This window comes from Equus asinus, chromosome 20, assembly GCF_041296235.1.
Source record: "Equus asinus isolate D_3611 breed Donkey chromosome 20, EquAss-T2T_v2, whole genome shotgun sequence".
NCBI classification, from domain to species: Eukaryota; Metazoa; Chordata; class Mammalia; order Perissodactyla; family Equidae; genus Equus; species Equus asinus.
In genome coordinates, this window is record NC_091809.1 from 84,491,576 (window position 1) to 84,511,206 (window position 19,631).

General features: G+C 39.6%; 1 protein-coding gene across 16 annotated transcripts in view; it reads left to right on the forward strand.

Moving 5' to 3' along the window:
- Positions 1–19,631, forward strand: part of FAM168A (family with sequence similarity 168 member A) — a 179,143-nt gene that overhangs the window by 123,007 nt on the left and 36,505 nt on the right. For 6 of the 16 annotated variants that reach the window (XM_070490732.1, XM_070490737.1, XM_044753353.2 and 3 more), the window contains one exon: positions 4,291–4,350. The exons of the other annotated variants lie outside the window; for them this stretch is intronic. In XM_070490732.1, the coding sequence (XP_070346833.1) occupies positions 4,291–4,350 (60 nt within the window). The remainder of the gene's footprint in view (positions 1–4,290; positions 4,351–19,631) is intronic. 16 annotated transcript variants of the gene reach the window in all.

Here is a 19,631-nt window from a genome sequence, read left to right on the forward strand (position 1 = left end):
TTAACCAGCACAGATCTGTAAGAAGGGGGAAGACACAGAAATGTGAGGAGACAATTACAGTACACTGAGACAAATACTATCTCAAAGGGATGTGCCACTGTGTTCCAAGGACCTAACATAATAAGTAGATGTACATATTGCTGTGGAAACATGGTGGGCATGGGGATATGGGCCACAACACTGTCAGAGATTGGTGTCAGGAAAGGCTCCTGAGAAGTCAAGCATGGAACTAGATCTTGAAGCACGAGGCGGAGTTGTGAGTTTCTGGTCTGGTTCTGCTACTAATGACTGCAAGACATTGGGTAAGTCCTGCCCATCTCTATTGCCTTCACTTTCTCATCCAGGCTATGAGGGGCTTACGTGAGCTGTTTAGCAATTTCTTTTCCAGCTTTAAAATTCTAGGCATTAATCTATAAATTTTTGTCAGATCTCTTTCATTACAAAACAGCTGGCTAACCCATTCCCTTAATCTATTTTGTTTGCCTCTTCTTGAACACAGTTTTCTCTGCCCCTTCTTGGAATCCCTGGTGTTAATGAAGGGTTCAGAAACAGGGAAGATGAGGTGAGCTCAAAACCCTCTCCTCTCGTGGCAGTACCTTCTAGCAGCCCAGGGCTTCTTGCCCTATAGCTCCTGACATTCTTGAACAAGATCAATAGGAAACCATGAAAGTCTTTTCACAAGTTTCATCCTATGAAAGGTCAGGGGTAGCCATAGCCACCACCAGTGAGTTCCCTTTTCCTGCTAATTAAGTTCATGCAATTTAATTTAGTTTTCCGTTAGTTACTTAAGGTTCTTAGTCAATGGAAATATAATTTTGTGGTACTGAATACAGCTGAAAATTGGTGGGATGTTGATAAAGGACTAGAAGAGCTTTTGGCTATGCTGTGTAGATTCTCATTGGAATGACTTCTGTTGCTTAATGTACTGGGAGACCCCCTGCTTTAAGTCAGAGACCTGAGTTTGACCCCGGGCTCTGCCTCTTAACTAAAAACTTGAACAAGTCACTTTACTTCTGATGACCTCAGTTTCCTCCTCTATAACGTAGGAATAATAGCACCTACCCTGTCACTTGTGAGATTTGAAGTAGATAATTGATCTATGAGAGCTTTTTAAATGAGACAGAGCTAGTGGGGAATGGAGCTGGGTCAAGGATTGGATAGACTTTTCTTATCCTGGAGGTTAGGGCAGGCTGAGGCCCCAGGGGAGTCCCAGAGGTTGATGAGATTAGCTACTTTGCTAGTGCTGAAATTTTCTTTTTTCTGTGTTTTGAGGAGAACTCCTGGCATGTGGGGGCAGAATTGGCTTGCTTCCTGGAGTTCTACTTCTGAAGGAATCACAGGGTTTCTGGGCAGGAACTGAAGAAGTTCAGAGCTTGGGGAAAAAAAGGATACCTGGGTAGAGAGGACACCCTCTTATGCTCCAAACACTACAGAGTAAGTTTGTTTCTCCTGTGGATGGATTAATAATCACAGCTATCTGTTAGTAACAATAATGGTTGCTATTTGTTGAGCATCCATTATCGGTATGCAGTGTTTTGGAAACTTTCCTACCCAAGTGTACATGACATCAGAGGTGAATGAATTCATCCCTGGATCAATAAGGGAATAGCCCAGAGCAAGTACTCCAAGGTTAAAATTTATTTGGAGTCTATGTCTTATCTTCAGAATTCATATGAATTTTACCTTAAGTCTCCATTATATAGTTCATGATTGTTTTCTATAAAACAAATACTTAAAGGGTTTACCATCTGGTAACATTAACATTCTGTCACAGTGCACCATATTTGTTCAGTGCGTTCATGTACACTCTAGCATGTTGTTGAATGCCCACAGGGGTTCCTGTACCCAGTTTGAGAACTGTGTCACCATTATCTTACTTAATCCTTATTATCTGAGTTTTAATAGATATAGACACAAGTTAAGAAAGATGGAAAGACTTGTCCCTGTCACAGAGCCAGAAAGTAGCGGAGCCAGAATCAGGTCTAAATTTGGATGCTCCAAGCTCTTAACCATTCAACTATATTATTTACCGCCTTGTAATTGTTCATATTTCTGTAACGCTCATTGCTTTTGCAGGTAGTTACTGTCCTCAGTGCTTAACACAGTGCCTAACACAAAATAAACTCTCCATGAATATTGATTGGTTGAATGAATAAATGACTAGATGATCAAGCCCTAAAAATGAAGCCTTTTCAGGGGCCCATAAGTCCCTGGCAAATTGACCTCAGAGTTTGGAATAAATGTGTTTTGTCCTGAGACCCTTCTCTAAAGCAGTGATTCACAGTTAGTTCTAAGCCAGTGCTTCCACACAGATATCACAGTGGTGATATTTGCAGAGAACTCTGGATAAACTGACAAGGCTGCCCAGGAGCTCCTGTGCCCCGCTTCCTTCCCAGACACCCTAAATGCTTAAAGAATCAGTGTCTCAATTCACCTGTAGCCCATTGACAGCTCCTAAGCTACCATGGATGGTGTCTTGGAATTATCTGATCTTTGTCTCCCCATCCCCCCAGAATACACTTAGCCACTACTCTCTCTATATATATACTTGTATCATTCACCTCTGATATTACTGTTATGAGCACAGGTGTGTTATGGAAAACACTGAGAGTGATTCTTTTAAAGGTTTTTTTTTCTTCATAGCAGCTGGTGGTAAGTAGTCTGTGCACACTTTGGGAGACCGGTGAACCTCCACTGCAGACTTGTCCTGTCTTCCAGAGTGTGTTACCTGGAGCTTCTAGGAGAATTGCTCTTCTGAAAACTCACAGGCATTGCCCAGTGGCCTGAGGCATTTGGAATCTGGTCCTTGGTTAAAGAGAAACCTGGGGGCCGGCCCCATGGCCAAGCAGTTGGGTTCGCGTGCTCCGCTTTGGTGGTCCGGGGTTTGGCTGGTTCGGATCCTGGATGTGGACATGGCACTGCTCATCAGGTCATGTTGGGGTGGCGTCCCATATAGTGCAGCCAGAGGCACGCACGAGTATACACCTATGTACTGGGGGGCTTTGGGGAGAAGAAGAAAAAAAAAGATTGGCAACAGATGTTAGTGCAGGTGCCAATGTTTAAAAAAAAAAAAGAAAAGAAAAGAAACCTGTAGAAACCTGTCACTATTGGCTTTTAGAGGTTTTTGTGGGGTGGCAGGGGGACAGGTGAGGGAGGGTTGTTTTTATTTTTGTTTTTTAAAAAAGAGGCTATATACAAGATGAATATCCTGATATAGCAAATCTCTTCTTAGGGTTGGAGAGATTTTTTCAACATTTGAAGGTGGCCAGTTGTGGGTTTTCAAAGTCTCCCTGACTGATTGATTTATACATTATAGCAGTGTCGTCGTTGTCTTCTTCTTCTTCTTCTTCTTCTTTTTGGTGAGGAATATTGGCCCTGAGCTAACATTTATTGTCAATCTTCCTCTTTTTGCTTGAGGAAGATTGTCCTTGAGCTAACACCTGTGCCAATCTTCCTCTATTTTGTATGTGGTATGCCACCACAGCATGGCCTGATGAGCAGTGTGTAGGTCCTTACCCAGGATCTGAACCCATGAACCCCAGGCCACCAAAGCGGAGTGCACGAAGTCAACCACTACGCTACCGGGCTGGCCCCATCGCAGTGTCTTCTAAGTGTTGTCTCCAGGCTTAGGAATGTGTTAGAGATGCAAATTCTTGGGCCCGACCCCAGACCTGCTGAATCAGAAACGCTGGAGGTGGTTCCTCGCAGTCTGTGTCTTCACAAGCTCCCTAGATGATTCTGATTCTCGTATCTGCCATTTAGTCTATGTTCAGTAATAGGCCTTCTCTTCTCTCCCAATTCTGTGAGCTTCTCTAGGAATCTTGCCATCGTGAATGTCATAATTCCTCTGGGAAATAGCCTTTGAGTTACAAACAGCTTTAGAAACAGAGGTCATGTGTCAGCTATGACATGTGTGTCAGCTCTGACAGAGGGGTAGCTGGCCTCTTCTCAGAGAGATTGGGAGGTCTGAGAGCAGGCAGCTCTACACCCTAGACACGAGAATAGAAGCTACAGTTTTCAGGAAGATAGCCAATAATCCTATCATTTTCCTTGCACATCTTATAAAAACTAAATAATTGGCGCCAAAAATTGGCTTTAAAAGGACTCATGTTGGGTGAGGTTAAAAGTGTGATTACTTGAAAATAGCTCAGCTGGTGGGGAAAGTACTTGAATTTAAGTGTCTAAATCAGATTTTTGCTATTACTGCTCTCAGCAGGAGAAGAGGCAGAAAAATCAATAGTACTTGATCTTGTTTAAGCTACCAAACCATGCTTCTTGTTACCTCCAAAGGTCTCTGGCTGCCAGGGAGGAGCTTGGGCCTTCACTGTCACCACAAGTGCTGTCACAATTGTAAGTTTATGCTGAATTTCTTGAACTCGGTTGTCTTGGGCCTGCATGGCAGGAGGCCTGGAATCTTTGTGATACCTTAAGATAGGTAGGGGTGAGCAGCCCAGACCTGACTCCAGACCTTCTTTCCCTCTTCCCTTCTTAGGGTGGACCCTGAGCTGGGAGAACTGAATTCAGCAATGCAGACAAGAGGGCTGGGCACAGTGTCCAAAAGGGGTGGCCTGTTCCTGAGCAGCTGTGTTATGATTTAGCTTACTGGCAATCCTGAGTTTCCAGGGGAGCTTGGGGCCTTGAGGAGGTAGGCTGAGTGATTATAATCATTTTCATCATTTGAGTATGCATTCCCTACAACATGTCCAGTGCGAGGTGTTTCTCATATAGCTTAGTGGTTCAGTCTGCCTAGTTTTGAATTTTAGCTCCATCATTTGATTACTGTGTATCACTTATAAATGCCTGAAGATGCTACTGGAAGACTTGACTAATGGTAGCTTAAACAAATAGGATGGGTATTTTTTTCAAATAAAAAGAAGTCTGGCGGTCAGGGACAGGTGGCATTGATCTGTTAGGTCAGTGATTTCAAGGCCAGTATCCCCTGACTCTTTTGGCCTTTCCCTGTTAATCTAAGATGCCCGCCACAGCTGTAAGCATCATGTCTGTGATCGAGGTAGGAAAAAGAGGGTGTAGGACAACATCAGTAACATTTGTCCTTTTACTAGGAAAGCAGGGCTTTCTCAGATTCCCCCAGCAGGCTTCTGTGTGTATCTCATTGGTCAGAACTGGGCCACCTGGCTACTCCTGAGTGCTAGGAGGGCTGGGAAAGTGAGTATTTAGCTTTTCCAGCCTTAATAGTCCAAGGGCAGAGAGGGTTGGGAATGAGCTTTGGGTTAGCCAGCCCATGGTCTATCACCGTGACCTGGGTGAGTATATTAGCTTCTTTTTGGTTTCCTCATCTGTAAAATAACCATAATAGTAGAAGCTATTTCATGAAGGGGTATGAGGATTAAATGAAATCAATGTAAAGTGTTTAGCATAATACTTGACACATAATAAGTAGTAATATTGTTTTTATTACCAGCATTATTATCTCAACCCTGCAAAGTTAGTGTTATCTCATTTTACGTAAGAGGAAGCTGAAGCTTAGTGAGTGGAGGTGATAACTTGCTTGAATTCACAGAGTTTGAAATGGCAAAACTGGAATTAGAGCCTATATCCGAATCCAAAATCCATGCTCCTTTTTCTGCACTGGGAGTTGAGTTAGCAGGGGAATGGTGATTAGCTGGTTAGTCTGTCTTGGCCAGACCCAGAGTATCAGCCACAGGCTTAGTGATTAGGGAAGGAAGGAGATTAAAAACAATAGGTTTGGACAGTGAGAAGCCCCTGTCTAGGACATATAAGGACAAAGAGAAACACAGCTTAAGGAGGCATCGCTGGACTGATACTAGATCTACCAAATTGGGAGATGAGTATTTGAGAAAAATGGAAATATAATTTGATAAGAACTATAAGAGAAGCCAGTTATGGGAGTAATCAGAAGGGACCCCTAATCTAGCTTGGAAGGAGGAAGGTCAAGGAAGACATTTGGGAGAAGGAAATGAAGTGAAGAGCAAGGGAAGGGCAATCCAAGCATTGAGGACAGCCTGAACAGTGACAGGGAAACCGAATGTTGAATGGAGTATGCTAGAACAGCTGTGTGTTTGGGGTTGGTGAAGTGTAAAACACCAGGCCAGGATTGGCAAGAGAGGAAATAGGACATCTAGATGGCTAGGAGCTCAGACTTAGAGGGTCCTTAATGCCATGCTAAGAAATTTGGAACTTTGTCCTTGGCAGTAACCTTTATCCTTGTTTGGATACTTGTTTTGAACTTTATCCTTGGCCACCAGAGACTTTTAGGCATAATGGATAGATTGGCGTTTTTGAAAGATCTCTCTGGGCGTTTGAGGAGAATGGATTGGAGAGCGAGAAAATGGAGGTCAGAAGACAAGTTAGGAGTTAATGTATTTCAGTCAAGATCCCTGAACTAGAGATGGTGTTTGGGATGGAGAGGAGAGGACATATTTGAGACATTATGAGAGAGAGATGTGTCTAGTATACAGTAGACATTCAATATTTGTGGAATCTGAGTGAATAAGTGAAGACTTGATGTTGGATTTGAGGAGTGAGAGAGAAGGAATGATCTGGACTTATCCTAGGCTTCCTCTGGCTTAGGTGACAGGTTGCTTGATTATGCCTTTTACTGAGTTTTGAGACCAGCATGTGTCAAGGAGCTTTCCTTTTATGTTTCTCAGGTAATTTTCTCATAATCCTTGGGGAATCCCCCTTTTTCCTAGAGCTGAGATTTCTAAACTTAGTACATCTTGGTAATTAGGGGGCAAGATAATACGATTCCCATTTTACAGGTTTGGAAACAGGTGCAGAATAGTTACGTAACTTGCCTGGGATCATCCAGCTACTCAGAGCGCGGAGATCTTCTTTCCTCTACAACATGTTGCCTTTGTGTAAGACTCTTGAACTTCCTGTTGTAATTTCAACTGATTATAGGCTATAATAAAACAAGCAATAAAATTCAGAAGATTAGATTGATCTAATTACTCAGCTGTTAAGATGGGGCCATGAGTTAATCGTAATTCAGTGCACCTAATTCAATCCAACAGAGTGTACAGCATCATTTGCATTATACCAAGAAAGCGCTACTGACACCTCCTTAGTATTAAAAGAAAAAAATTAAGTAACTCATAGAAATAGAATCCACCCCCCCACCCTTATTCTTCTTTATCAGATAATCTGGTTTCAACTTTAACTGTCTCTTATATAATCGTGAGCAAATTACTTAACCTTGCAGAGCCTCAGTTTTCTCCTGTAAAAATATGGGAGATGTTCGTTTAGCAGTAGCTGTTATTATTATTTTGCAAACACAGAAACGGAGACTTGGAATTTGATAAGGATTTTAAGAGTCTTGCCCAGGTCACACGGTAACCTAGTGGCAGATCTATACAAAAAAATGTGTTGAAATGGAAGCATTTTCTGGGGTTCTTTGACCTAAGACATGTTCCATATTTCAGTTTATTTAAAAACCCAGTCCTGGTGTGCATGTCATACCCGTTTCCCACCTCTTTCCCTTAGGACCTTACCAGTGGGCTTACAAATCTCTTGTAACATCAGCTCTTGAAATTTGTAGGGCCTCAAAAGAGTTTTTAGCACATTTTTTCATACAAGTAGAAAATCTGGGTATCTGGATTCTAATCCTGGCTCTGCCTGAAGGATGAGTGGCAGTTATTTGGAACAGGGAAAATGTCTAACATAGGAGATTAATTGAACCTACCTGAGTGTCCAATAATACCATTTTATGGTTTCTTTTGTTGTTGTTCCTCATTTCCAAAACAATATGTGCTCATTTTAGAAAAACCAGAAAATACTAGATATAAGGAAAACATAAAAAACATCCATAAGTCCCCTGATCCAGAGACAATCGTTGTTAATACTTTCGTATATCTTTTCTTCTAGATCTTTTTAAATGAAGATGTATACACATTTTTCAACAAAAATGAGATTGTATGCTATATACTATCCTGTAACACCTTAATTTATTTAAGGAATTATGAGTTGTTGGGTCATTTAGATTTGTTTCAGATAATGCCCTGTTACTAGACATTTAGGTTGCTGTAACTTTCACTATTAACCAGTAGCACAAAGCAGAAGTAATAGACTGAAAATAAATGAGAAATAAAAATGCAAAAATATGGGGACACTTTTATTTACAAATTTTTAAAAGGAACAAAAATGTTTTAAAATAAATAAAAGATTGTAAATACCCATATACACACAACTGTATACAAAAATTACTAATATTCAAAGCATAGTGACTCATTCAGTGTTTCCACAAAAAACCATGCTGACTAGGAGCTTACCTTTGTCCTGCTGTGCTTGGCCAAGTGACAATAGGCCTAATCTCCTACAGCCATGTAAGGGAGAGGGAAAGGCAGGAGATAAGAGATATGATTGAGGATCTAGAAGATTTTCATTAAGTAGTCTTAAAATCTTTGGGCAAACACAACAGTTTCCAAAAGGGAACTTTTAAAGAAAGGGCAAGGGGTGGGGGACTAACATTTATTGAAGTGCTTCCCTATCTGTGCCAAGTCTTTATTCTAGGTATTTTGCATGCTACCTCATTTAATTTTCTAGCCTACAGTATAGGATATCCCTGTGTTCCTGAGGCTCAGATAAAGGGATTTGCCTAAGACTTCATGCCTAGTAAGTAGTGCAGCTGACTTTTGAATCCACATTTGCCTGCCTTGAGAGCCTCTATTCTTCCTACTGGATTATGATGGCTCCCACAGGATGGCCAGAGCAGGAAACTCCTCTTGACTCTCAGTAGGAATGTTTAGATGAGTCTCTACAAAGCAGGTTCAGGACTGCCCTGCTTACATCCCTAGCCAGCCCACATGCAGGAGAAAGAAAAAGAGGCACTGGTCCTGACATAGAGTGAGTACTCAAAAAATGTTTACCAAACAAATACATTAATGATTGTGTCTATTTTTCAAAATACCAAAACTGAGACTCTGAGAGTTGAAGTGATTTTCCTAAAGTCACAGAGCTAATAAGTAAAAGAGCAGGGACTTTAATCTAGGTCTGCCTATAAATGAAGCTCTTGCTGTTTCTGTAACATGGGACAGTTTGTCTCAGGTTGACACCTGCTCTCAATGTCCACAGCAGTGTTCCTTGTTTGAATCAACAGTAGGGGAAGGTACATAGCCTGAGCACAAGTAACATTCTACTTACTGTCTCTTTTGTAACTAACTTGGAGTTGCAGCAGCCTCTCCAATCCACATAAAGAACATTGATGAAAAACCCATGACTAGCCTCATACTTAATAGAAAAAGACTGAATGCTTTCCCCCTAATATTGGTAACAAGGCAAGGATGTCCATCGCACCACTTCTATTGAACTTTGTACTAGAGGTTCTAACCAGGGCACTTGGGCGAGAAAATGAAACAAAAAGTCATCCAGATTGGAAAGGAAGAGGTAAAACTATCTGTATTTGCACATAACATGATCTTGTATATAGAAAATTCTGAGAAATCCACAAAAAAACTATTAGAACTAATGAGTGAGTTCAGCAAGGTTACAGGATACAAGATCAGTATACAAAAATTAATTGTATTTCTATACAGTTGTAATAAACAACCCAAACATGAAATTAAGAAAACAGTTATGTTTACAATAGCATCCAAATGAATGAAATACTTAGAAATAAATTTAACAAAAGAAGTGCAAAACTTATGCTCTGAAAACTACAAAATGTTGAAAGAAATTAAAGATCTGAATGATCAGAAAAACATCCCATGTTCATGGAATGCAAGACTTAATATTTTTAAGATGGTAATATTTACCAAATTGATCTACAAATTCAATACAATCCCTATCAAAATCCCAGCTGGCTTGTTTGCAGATTTTGACAAGCTGTTCCTAAAATTGACTGGAAATTCAAAGGACCCATATTGGCCAAAACAATCTTGAAAAAAGCAAAGTTGGAAGACCCACACTTCCTGATTTCAAAGCTTGTTAGAAAGCTACAGAAATCACAACAGTGTGATTCTGGCATAAGGATAGACATACGGATTCATGGAATATAGAAATTGAGTATTCAGAAACCAACCCTCATATTTACAGTCAATAATTTTCAACAAATTATTCTGGAACAACTGGATATCCACATATGAAAGAATGAAATAGGGCCCCTACTTCACACCGTATGCAAGTATTAACTGAGAATGGATTAAAGACTAAATGTAAGAGCTAAAACTATAAAACTCTTACAGGAAGACGTGGAGGTAAATCTTCATGACCTTAGATTTAGCAATGGTTTCTTAGATGTGACACAAATAGCAGAAGCAGCCAAAGGAAAAAATAGATAAATTGGACTTCATCAAAATTAAAAACTTTTGTGCTTCAAAGGACACCATCAAGAAAGGAAAAAGACAACCCACAGAATGGGATAAAATATTTGCAAATCATCTGTCTGATAAGGGACTTGTATCTAGAATGTATCAAGAAGTCTTACAACTCAATAATAAAAAGACAATGCAGTTAAGAAATATGCAAAAAATCTGGATAGACACTTCTCCAAAGAAGATATACAAAAGGCTAATAAGCTCATGAAAAGATACTCAAGATAATCATCAGGGAAATGTAAATCAAAACCACAGTGAGATATCACTTTACACCCCTATGATGGCTATAATCAAAAAGTCATATAATAACAAGTGTTGACAAGGACGTGGAGAAATTGAAACTCTCATACACTGCTGGTGGGAGTATAAAAATGATGTACCTACTTTGGAAAACAGTCTGGCCGCTCCTCAGATGGTTTCCCGTCTCTGTGACTTTGCTTATACTCTTCTTTTTATTTGGGAATGCCAATCCTTTTATCTTTGCCTGTCAGAATTCTGCCCACCCCACAAGGCCCAACTCAAATTCCAGTTTCCCAAGTATATATACCTAGAACAGAATTGTTAAGTTGTGTATCTTTGTTTGGTATTGCATAATTGCCCTTCAACATGCTTTTACTAATTCCCATTGTTTCAGATCCTTCCCAACACTTGATATCGTCAAACTTTAAAATTTTTGTCAGTCTGATAGGTGTGAAGTGATCATTTCTTCTGTTTATTTGCATTTTGCTGATTACTAATATGGTTGAACATCTTTTTTTTCCTTCTTCTCCCTATCATTTGAGTGATTTCTTCTGTGAATTGCATGATTAGATTCTATTGGCTTATTTTCATTTTCTTATTAGTTAATATGAGTTCTTTATTCTGGATACTAGCCCTTTGTTATGTGTTACAAATGTTTTCTCACTCTGTGCTTGTTGTTAAACTTTGTTTATGGCATCTTGTCATATAGATTTGAATTCTGATGAGTTAAATTTATCAACCTTTTCTGGTTTTCCCTTTTGGTCTCTCATCTAAGAAATACGTTCTGTACCAAGGTCAGACTAATAGTCTCCCTTTTTCGTCCCCCTGATAGTTTTAAAGTTTTATTTTTTTTATATTTAGGTCTTTGGTCTTTCTGGAATTGGAGAAGTGTGAGGTGGGGATCTAATTTTTTTTCTTCACATAGAAAACCAATATCTCACTAAGTTGTATTGAATCGGAAAGAGATTCTTCCCTTTACCAGATCTCTTTAAACAGAATAATGGAATAAAAGACTGAATTGACCTGGGACGAAAAGGGATTCGTGGACCAAATCATCAATTTGCAAAGTTTCATCTTCCTCGTTTATTTCTTTTTAGAAGATAAATACAGGGAGGGCAGAAATCATTCCCCAAACAATCTGTAAAGTGCTAAGTACCTCCCATCTGCCCTGTAGGTGCAGAAAACAAGAAAAGCAGCAGCAGCTGCAGCAGCACACTCCTGGAGTGGAGATTGGGGCAGAATAGGCCATCTGCTTTCCATTAAAATTTCTCCCATACCGGCAGATAGGGAACTTTGGAGATATTTTTAGATTTGTAAAAGAATTTTTTGCCCTGAGGAACAGTGCACACTAGGCCTATGTGCTTACCTAGGAGCAGTTTTATTATTAGCTTTAATGTAGCCTGTTTTCTTATCTTTTTTTGTTGATGATACTGTTTTTACACCAAAGACATAGCAAGTTAAGCTTTCTCTGGAAACAGCAGTCCTCCTCTTCTAGGGCTCAGCTAAGATGAATGACCCACAGATTGCTGGCCTTTTATCTGGATGGGTGAGTTCTCCCCGAAGATGCAACAGTACTCGGAGCACAACTGATTACTAGATAGTTCCCCGTTCCTTGTGACCTTGGGAGAGTAGCCTTGCCCTGACTGAGAACAGTGCTTCACTTAGGCCTGTCCAAGGGGCTCACTAGTGGGAGGCTGTCTGGGTGGGCCTTGAATCCAGTATACAGGCTACCTCAGATTCAGCTCTAGTGGGCAGGTCCAGAGGCAGCACTGCAGAAGGCCTGCCCGCCTGGGCCGACCTACATTCTCGCCAGTACAGTACTGTCAGCAGCCAGGCCTCCCAGCTAGTAAGAGGGATTCAGATTCAGACTTTTTTCTGGACCCTGAAAGGGTTCAGATTCAAGGGTCTGTTTAATTTATTTTCTTTCCTTCTGCCCATTAAAGAAAAAAGGAAGAAAAAAGCCTACAAACCCTGCAGTTAGAATGTTTCCCATCTTGCTCTGCAGCCGTTTAGCTCACAGCAGTAAAAATAGGATTTTGCTATCAGGATGAAGTTTTGTAGGCTCTGTCTCCTACATATCTTTGTAGTTTCCCTTCTTTATCCGGTTGTTAACTGTTTTAGCTTTGCCTTTGGGCTACTGCAGTGACTTCCTCTCCGGTCCCTCCTTCTCTGATCGCACCCACTCTGAACCCTTGTCCACAACTGCTATTGGAGTAGGAAAAACACAAATCTGAAACTCCCCAGTTTAAAATCCTCCAGTGGTTTCCTGTTATTGATTGATAAATTCCATCCCTTAGCCTGACATTTAAACCTTCACAATCTGTCTCCAGTCTACCTTTTTATCTTCATTTCTTGCTACTTTTCCCTACACACTGTAAACTCCAACCATACAGAACTATTTGCCATTTCCCTAATATGACATACAATTTCATGCCTTCATGCATGAAACGAATACATATATCTTTGTCCCCACCCCACAAACCTCTGACAAACTCCTCTCACTCATTGTTCAAGGCCAACTAAAATGTTTCTCCTTATGAAAAGCCATTCCCAGCTCTCCCAGATCTGTTCTTCACTCCCTCCTCAGCATTCGGATAATACCCTGACATTCTATGATTATATGTCATATATATTGCCTATAGGTTAATATAAATAGCTATCTTATTTCCCCCATTAGACTGTAAGCTCCTATGTAAAGAACCTAGCACCTGCTCAGTACAGAGTAAGCATTTGCTAGATGCTAACTATGCTGACAGATAATGATGAAGAAATCTATATTAACCACTTTAGGCCTTCACCGACCACCTATCACCAGAGTCTTGTTATGTCAATTCAACTTTTTTTAAAAATCGGGGAAAAAAACATCAGCAGAACAGTGAACAAGGCAGGAGGAAAATTGAATTGTTTTAAGGAAAAGGAATTTGTAAATTGAAGTCTGGCCAAAGGTGGGCAACCAGGATGGGAAAGGGTTAAAGGAATTGAGTCTGTTGGATTTGGATAAGAGAATATTCGGGAAGAATAACTGATATCCTCATATGTCTGGAGGGTTGTCCTGGAGCTGAGGGAACAGACATGTTCTGTGAGGGTAGAACCAGGACCAGTGGCTGGGAAGGTGTTCAGGGTTAGATTCCTTATATGGCAGATTATTAGCTCAGAGTGAAGAATTTCTTCTCCAGCAGGAGCTGTGACTGCCTAAAGAGGTTCTGAGCACATCATGATCAGAAGGGTGTGCTGGCCGAGGCCATGTGGCCACCTGTGTGGGCCACTATTAAAGAATATTACTGTGCTGAGTGGTAGATTGGACTCAATCTCCTCTGATGCCTCTTCGAACTCTGTAATTCAGTGCCTGTGTGATGCCTCTCAATGACATGAGCATGACCTATATTAGGACACTGAGTGGGAATGGAATAGCGTTTTTTTATTTGTAACTGAACCATCTTTGACCAAATTGACTTTCCAGAGCAATTTCCTGTTTTCCCAGGTTTTGAAGCTGAAATAAAAGAATCCTGGCAAAGAAAACAGCAGCCAAATCCAGAGGTTTAGGCTGAGTCTCATCTTTTGAGGAGAGGTAGGGAGGTTGGTAGGAATGGACTTGGTCTTACTCAGCAGGCCTGGGCTCTATCTCTACCCTCTGTTTACTGACTGTGTAAGATAAGTCTAAGCTTCAATATCCTCATCTCTAAAATGGAACTAATAATGTATTTCATAGAGTTAGGGTGAAGATTATATCACATAAAGAAGTGCCTGGCAGAGTGCTCAGAACATACTATAGAATCAAAATTATATCCTTCCTCTTGCTTTCTTCTTTTTTATTTTGCAAGAATAAAGATACTTTTTGCTTGTTTGGTTTTGGTCACCCTGGCCTTGGGGTCGGGGAGGGGAGCAGTTTTCTTCTTTTTAATCATGAGCATCAGACTGAAAATGTCTTCATTGCATAAGTGTCCCCCTGCTCACAAAGGAGTAATCCTCTGTCTTCCTGAGCCAGAGAGTTAGTCTTCCACTAGCCTTTTGATACTCTGCTTTTTTACTTCCTAAAGATCAGGTTGTTTCAGAAATAGTCCTGTGATTTCTCTTGAAAGTAATTTCTAATTTCCATATTAATCAAAAAATAGCTTTACACTTCTTCAGCCCTAATCCTAGTAACAAGAAAAAGGGATTAGATTGTATTGACATCTATAAAGCAATTGAAATGTACACATCAGAATCCCAAGACCTGATCACTACCATAGTCTTTGGGATACCAAGCAGAAAAGCTCACTTGTGTCCATTTATTCTCTTCACTCTTGACTTTCAAAGAATATAAATACAGAAGGAGCACACTTGTTTCCAAGGACCAAGTCATAGTTATTTATCAGGTGTGGAAAAGGCATTGCTTTCAGGATTCCCTTTTCAGTTCCACCACTGACTTGCTGAATAATCTTAGCCAAAAAGTCACTTCACCTCTCTGATCCTCTGTTTCCTTATCTACAAAGTGGGAGAAATAACGTTGGTGGTGTTTTAAGGCTCAAATGAAATAGCAGATGTGAAAATATCTTTTGTATGAGCAATGTGTGAAATATACATGGTGTATTATTTGAATTCAATATTCTTTTTTGTTTTATTGATGTCATAATTGTTTATAACATTGTGAAATTTTAGTTGTATGTTATTGTTTATCAGTCACCGTATTATATGTGCCACTTTACCCCTTATGCCTACCCTCAGCCCACTTCCTCTCTGGTAACCACTAATCTGTTCTCTTTGTCCATGTACTTGTTTATCTTCCACATATGAGTGAAATCATATAATGTTTGTCTTTCTCTGTCTGGCTTATTTCACTTAACGTAAAATACCCTTAAGGTCCATCCATGTTGTTGCAAATGGGACGATTTTGTCTTTTCTGTCTTTTTTTTAAAGATTGGCACCTGAGCTAACATCTGTTGCCAGGCTTCTTTTTTTTTTCCCTTCTTCTTCCCAAAGCCCCCCAGTACATAGTTGTATATTCTAGTTTTAGGTCCTTCTGGTTGTGCTACATGGGATGCTGCCTCAGCATGGCTTGATGAGCAGTGCCACATCCATGCCTAGGATCCGAACTGGCGAAACCCTGGGCCACCAAAGTGGAGCTCGCAGACTTAACCACTCAGTCACAGGGCCAGCCCCGATTTTGTCTTTTCTTATGGCTGAGTTGTATTCCATTGTATATATATACCACATCTTTATCCAGTCATCAGTCTTTGGGTACTTGGGTTGCTTCCACTTCTTGGCTATTGTGAATAATGCTGCAAGGAACATAGAGGTGCATAAGTCTCTTTGAATTGTTGATTTCAAGTGCTTTGGATAAATACCCAGTAGTGGCATAGCTGGGTCATATGGTATTTCTATTTTTAATTTTTTGAGAAATCTCCATACTGTTTTCCATAGTGGCTGCACCAGTTTGCATTCCCACCAACAGTGTATGAGGGTTCCCCTTTCTCCACATCCTCTCCAGCATTTGTTGTTTAATTTTGTCTTGGTAATTATAGCCATTCTAACAGGTGTAAGGTGATATCTCATTGTAATTTTGATTTGCATTTCCCTAATGATTAGTGACACTGAACATCTTTTCATGTGCCTGTTGCCCATCTGTATATCTTCTTTGGAAAAATGTCTGTTCATAGCCTCTGCCCATTTTTTGATCAAGTTGTTTCTTTTTGTTGTTGTTGAGTTGTATGAGTTCTTTATATATTTGGTGATTAACCCTCTGTTGGATATATGATTTGCAAACATTTTCTAGCCAGTTGGTGGATTGTCTTTTGGTTTTGTTCCTGGTTTCCTTTGCCTTGCAGAAGCTCTTTAGTCTGATGAAGTCCCATTTGTTTATCTTTTCTTCTGTTTCCCTTGCCCGAGTAGACATGGTATTTGAAAAGATCCTTCTAAGACCAATGTCAAAGAGTATACTGCCTTTATTTTCTTCTAGGAGTTTTATGGTTTCACATATTACCTTCTTTAATCTCTTTAATGTCTTTAATCCTTTTTGAGTCTATTTTTGTGTATGGTAAAAGATAATGGTCTACTTTCCTTCTTTTGCCTGTGGCTGTTTGGTTTTCCCAACATCATTTATTGAAGAGACTTTCCTTTCTCCACTGTATGTTCTTAGCTCCTTTGTCAAAGATTAGCTTCCATAGATGTGTGGTTTTATTTCTGGGCTTTCAGTTCTGTTCCATTGATCTGTGTGTCTGTTTTTGTACCAGTACTATGCTATTTTGATTACTATAGCTGTGTAGTATACATTGAAGTCATAGATTGTGATGCCTCCAGGTTTGTTCTTTTTTCTCAGAATTGCTTTAGCTATTTGGGGTCTTTTGTTGCCCCATATGAATTTTAGGATTCTTTGCTCTATTTCCATGAAGAATTTCATTGGGATTCTGATTGGGATTGCACTGAATCTGTAGACTGCTTTAGGTAGTATGGACATTTTAACTATGTTTATTCTTCCAATCCGTGTGTGTGGAATATCTTTCCATTTCTTTATGTCATCCTCAATTTCTTTCAGTAATGTCTTATAATTTTCATTGTATAGGTCTTTCACCTCCTTGGTTAAATTTATTCCTAGATATTTTAGTCTTTTTGTTGCGAATGTAAATGGGATTATATTCTTGAGTTCTCTTTCTGTTAGTTCATTATTAGAGTATAGAAATGCAACTGATTTCTGTAAGTTGATTTTGTACCCTGCAACTTTACTGTAGTTGTTGATTATTTCTAATAGTTTTCTGATGGATTCTTTAGGGTTTTCTATATGTAAAATAATGTTGGGGCAGGCCCCATGGCTGAGTGGTTAAGTTTGCATGCTCTGCTTCGGTGGCCTGGGATTTCACCGGTTTGTATCCTGGGCACAGACATGGCACTGCTCATCAGGCCATGCTGAGTCCACATCCCACATGCTACAACTGGAAGGACCCACAACTAAGATATACAACTATGTACTGGGGGGATTTGGGGAGAAAAAGAAAAAAAAAGGGAAGATTGGCAACAGTTGTTAGCTTAGGTGCCAAGCTTTAAAAAAAAAAATGTCATCTGCAAACAGTGAAAATTTCACGTCTTCTTTGCCAATTTAGATACCTTTTATTTCTTTTTCTTGCCTAATTGCCCTGGCCAAAACCTCCAGTACTATGTTGAATAAGAGTGGTGAGAGGGGGCGCCCTTGTCTTGTTCCTGTTTTCAGAGGGATGGCTTTCAGTTTTTCCCTGTTGATTATGATGTTGGGTGAGGGTTTGTCATGTATGGCCTTTATTAGGTTGAAGTACCTTCCTTCTATACCTATTTTATTGAGAATTTTTATCATGAATGGATGTTGAATCTTCTCAAATGCTTTCTCTGCATCTGTTGAGATGATCATGTGGTTTTTATTCCTCAGTTTGTTAATGTGGTGTATCACATTGATTGATTTGTGGATGTTGAACCATCCCTGTGTCCATGGTATAAATCCCATTTGATCATGGTGTATGATCCTTTTTAATGTAATGCTGTATTTTGTGTGCCAATACTTTGTTGAGGATTTTTGCATCTGTGTTCATAAGCAATATTGGCCTGTAATTTTCCTTCTTTGTGTTGTCTCAGTCTGGTTTGGGATCATGGTGTTGTTGGCCTCATAAAATGTGTTAGGAAGTGTTCTGTCTTCTTTAGTTTTTTTGGAACAGTTTGAGAAGAATAGATATTAAATGTTCTTTGACTGTTTGGTAGAATTCTGCAGAGAAGCCATCTGGTCCTGGACTTTTATTTTGGGGGAGGTTTTTGATTACAGTTTCAATCTCTTTACTTGTGTTGGGTCTATTTAGATTCTCTATTTCTTTGTTTTTTTCTTTTTTAAGATTTTATTTTTCCTTTTTTTCCCCAAAGCCCCCTGGTACATAGTTGTATATTTTAGTTGTGCATCCTTCTAGTTGTGGCATGTGGGATGCTGCCTCAGCATGGCTTGATGAGCGGTGCCATGTCCGTGCCCAGGATTCCAACTGGCAAAACACTGGGCCACCGCAGCAGAGCACGTGAACTTAACCACTTGGCCACAGTGCTGGCCCCTAGATTCTCTATTTCTTCTTGGTTAGTTTTGGGAGGTTGTTTGAGTCTGAGAATTTATCCATTTCTTCTAGTTTGTCCATTTTGTTGGCATATAGCTTTTCGTATTATTCTCTTAAAATCCTTTGTATTTCTGTGGTATCCATTCTAATTTCTCCTCTTTCATTTCTAATTTTATTTATTTGAGCCTTCTCTCTTTTTTTCTTAGTGAGTCTGGCTAAGGGTTTATCTATTTTGTTTATCTTTTCAAAGAACCAGCTCTTAGTTTCATAGATCCTTTCTACTATTTTTTTGTTGTTTCAGTTTCATTTATTTCTGCTCCAATTTTTATTATTTTCCTTCTTCTCTTGACTTTGGGCTTTGTTTTCTTTTTCTGTTTCTGTTAGCTATAGTTTAAAATTGCTTATTTGAGATTTTTCTTGTTTGTTAAGGTGGGCCTGTATTGCTATGAATTCTCTCTTAGGACCCCTTTTGCTGCATCCTGTATGAGTTGGTGTGGTGTCTTTTCCTTTTCATTTGTCTCCAGATATTTTTTTATTTCTCCTTTAATTTTTTCAATGATCCATTGGTTTTTCAGTAGTATGTTGTTTAGTCTCCACATGTTTGTCTCTTTCCCAGCTTTTTTCTTGTAGTTGATTTCTAGTTTCATAGCATTATGGTCAGAAAAGATGCTTGATATGATTTCAATCTTCTTAAATTTATTGAGGCTTGCCTTATTTCCCAACATATGGTCTATCTTTGAGAATGTGCCATGTGCACTTGAGAAGAGTGTGTATTCTGCTGTTTTGTGGTGGAGTGTTCTATATATATCTGTTATATTTGGTCTAGTTTTTTGTTTAATTCCACTATTTCCTTGTTGGCTTTCTGTCTGGATGGTCTATCCATTGATGAAAATGGAGTGTTAAGGTCCCCTACTATTATTGTGTTGCTGTTAATATCTCCTTTTAGGTCTGTTAATAGTTGCTTTCTGTACTTTGGTGCTCCTGTGTTAGATGCATATCTATTTGTAAGTGTTATGTCCTCTTGGTGGAGTGTCCCTTTTATCATTGTATACTGCCCCTCTTT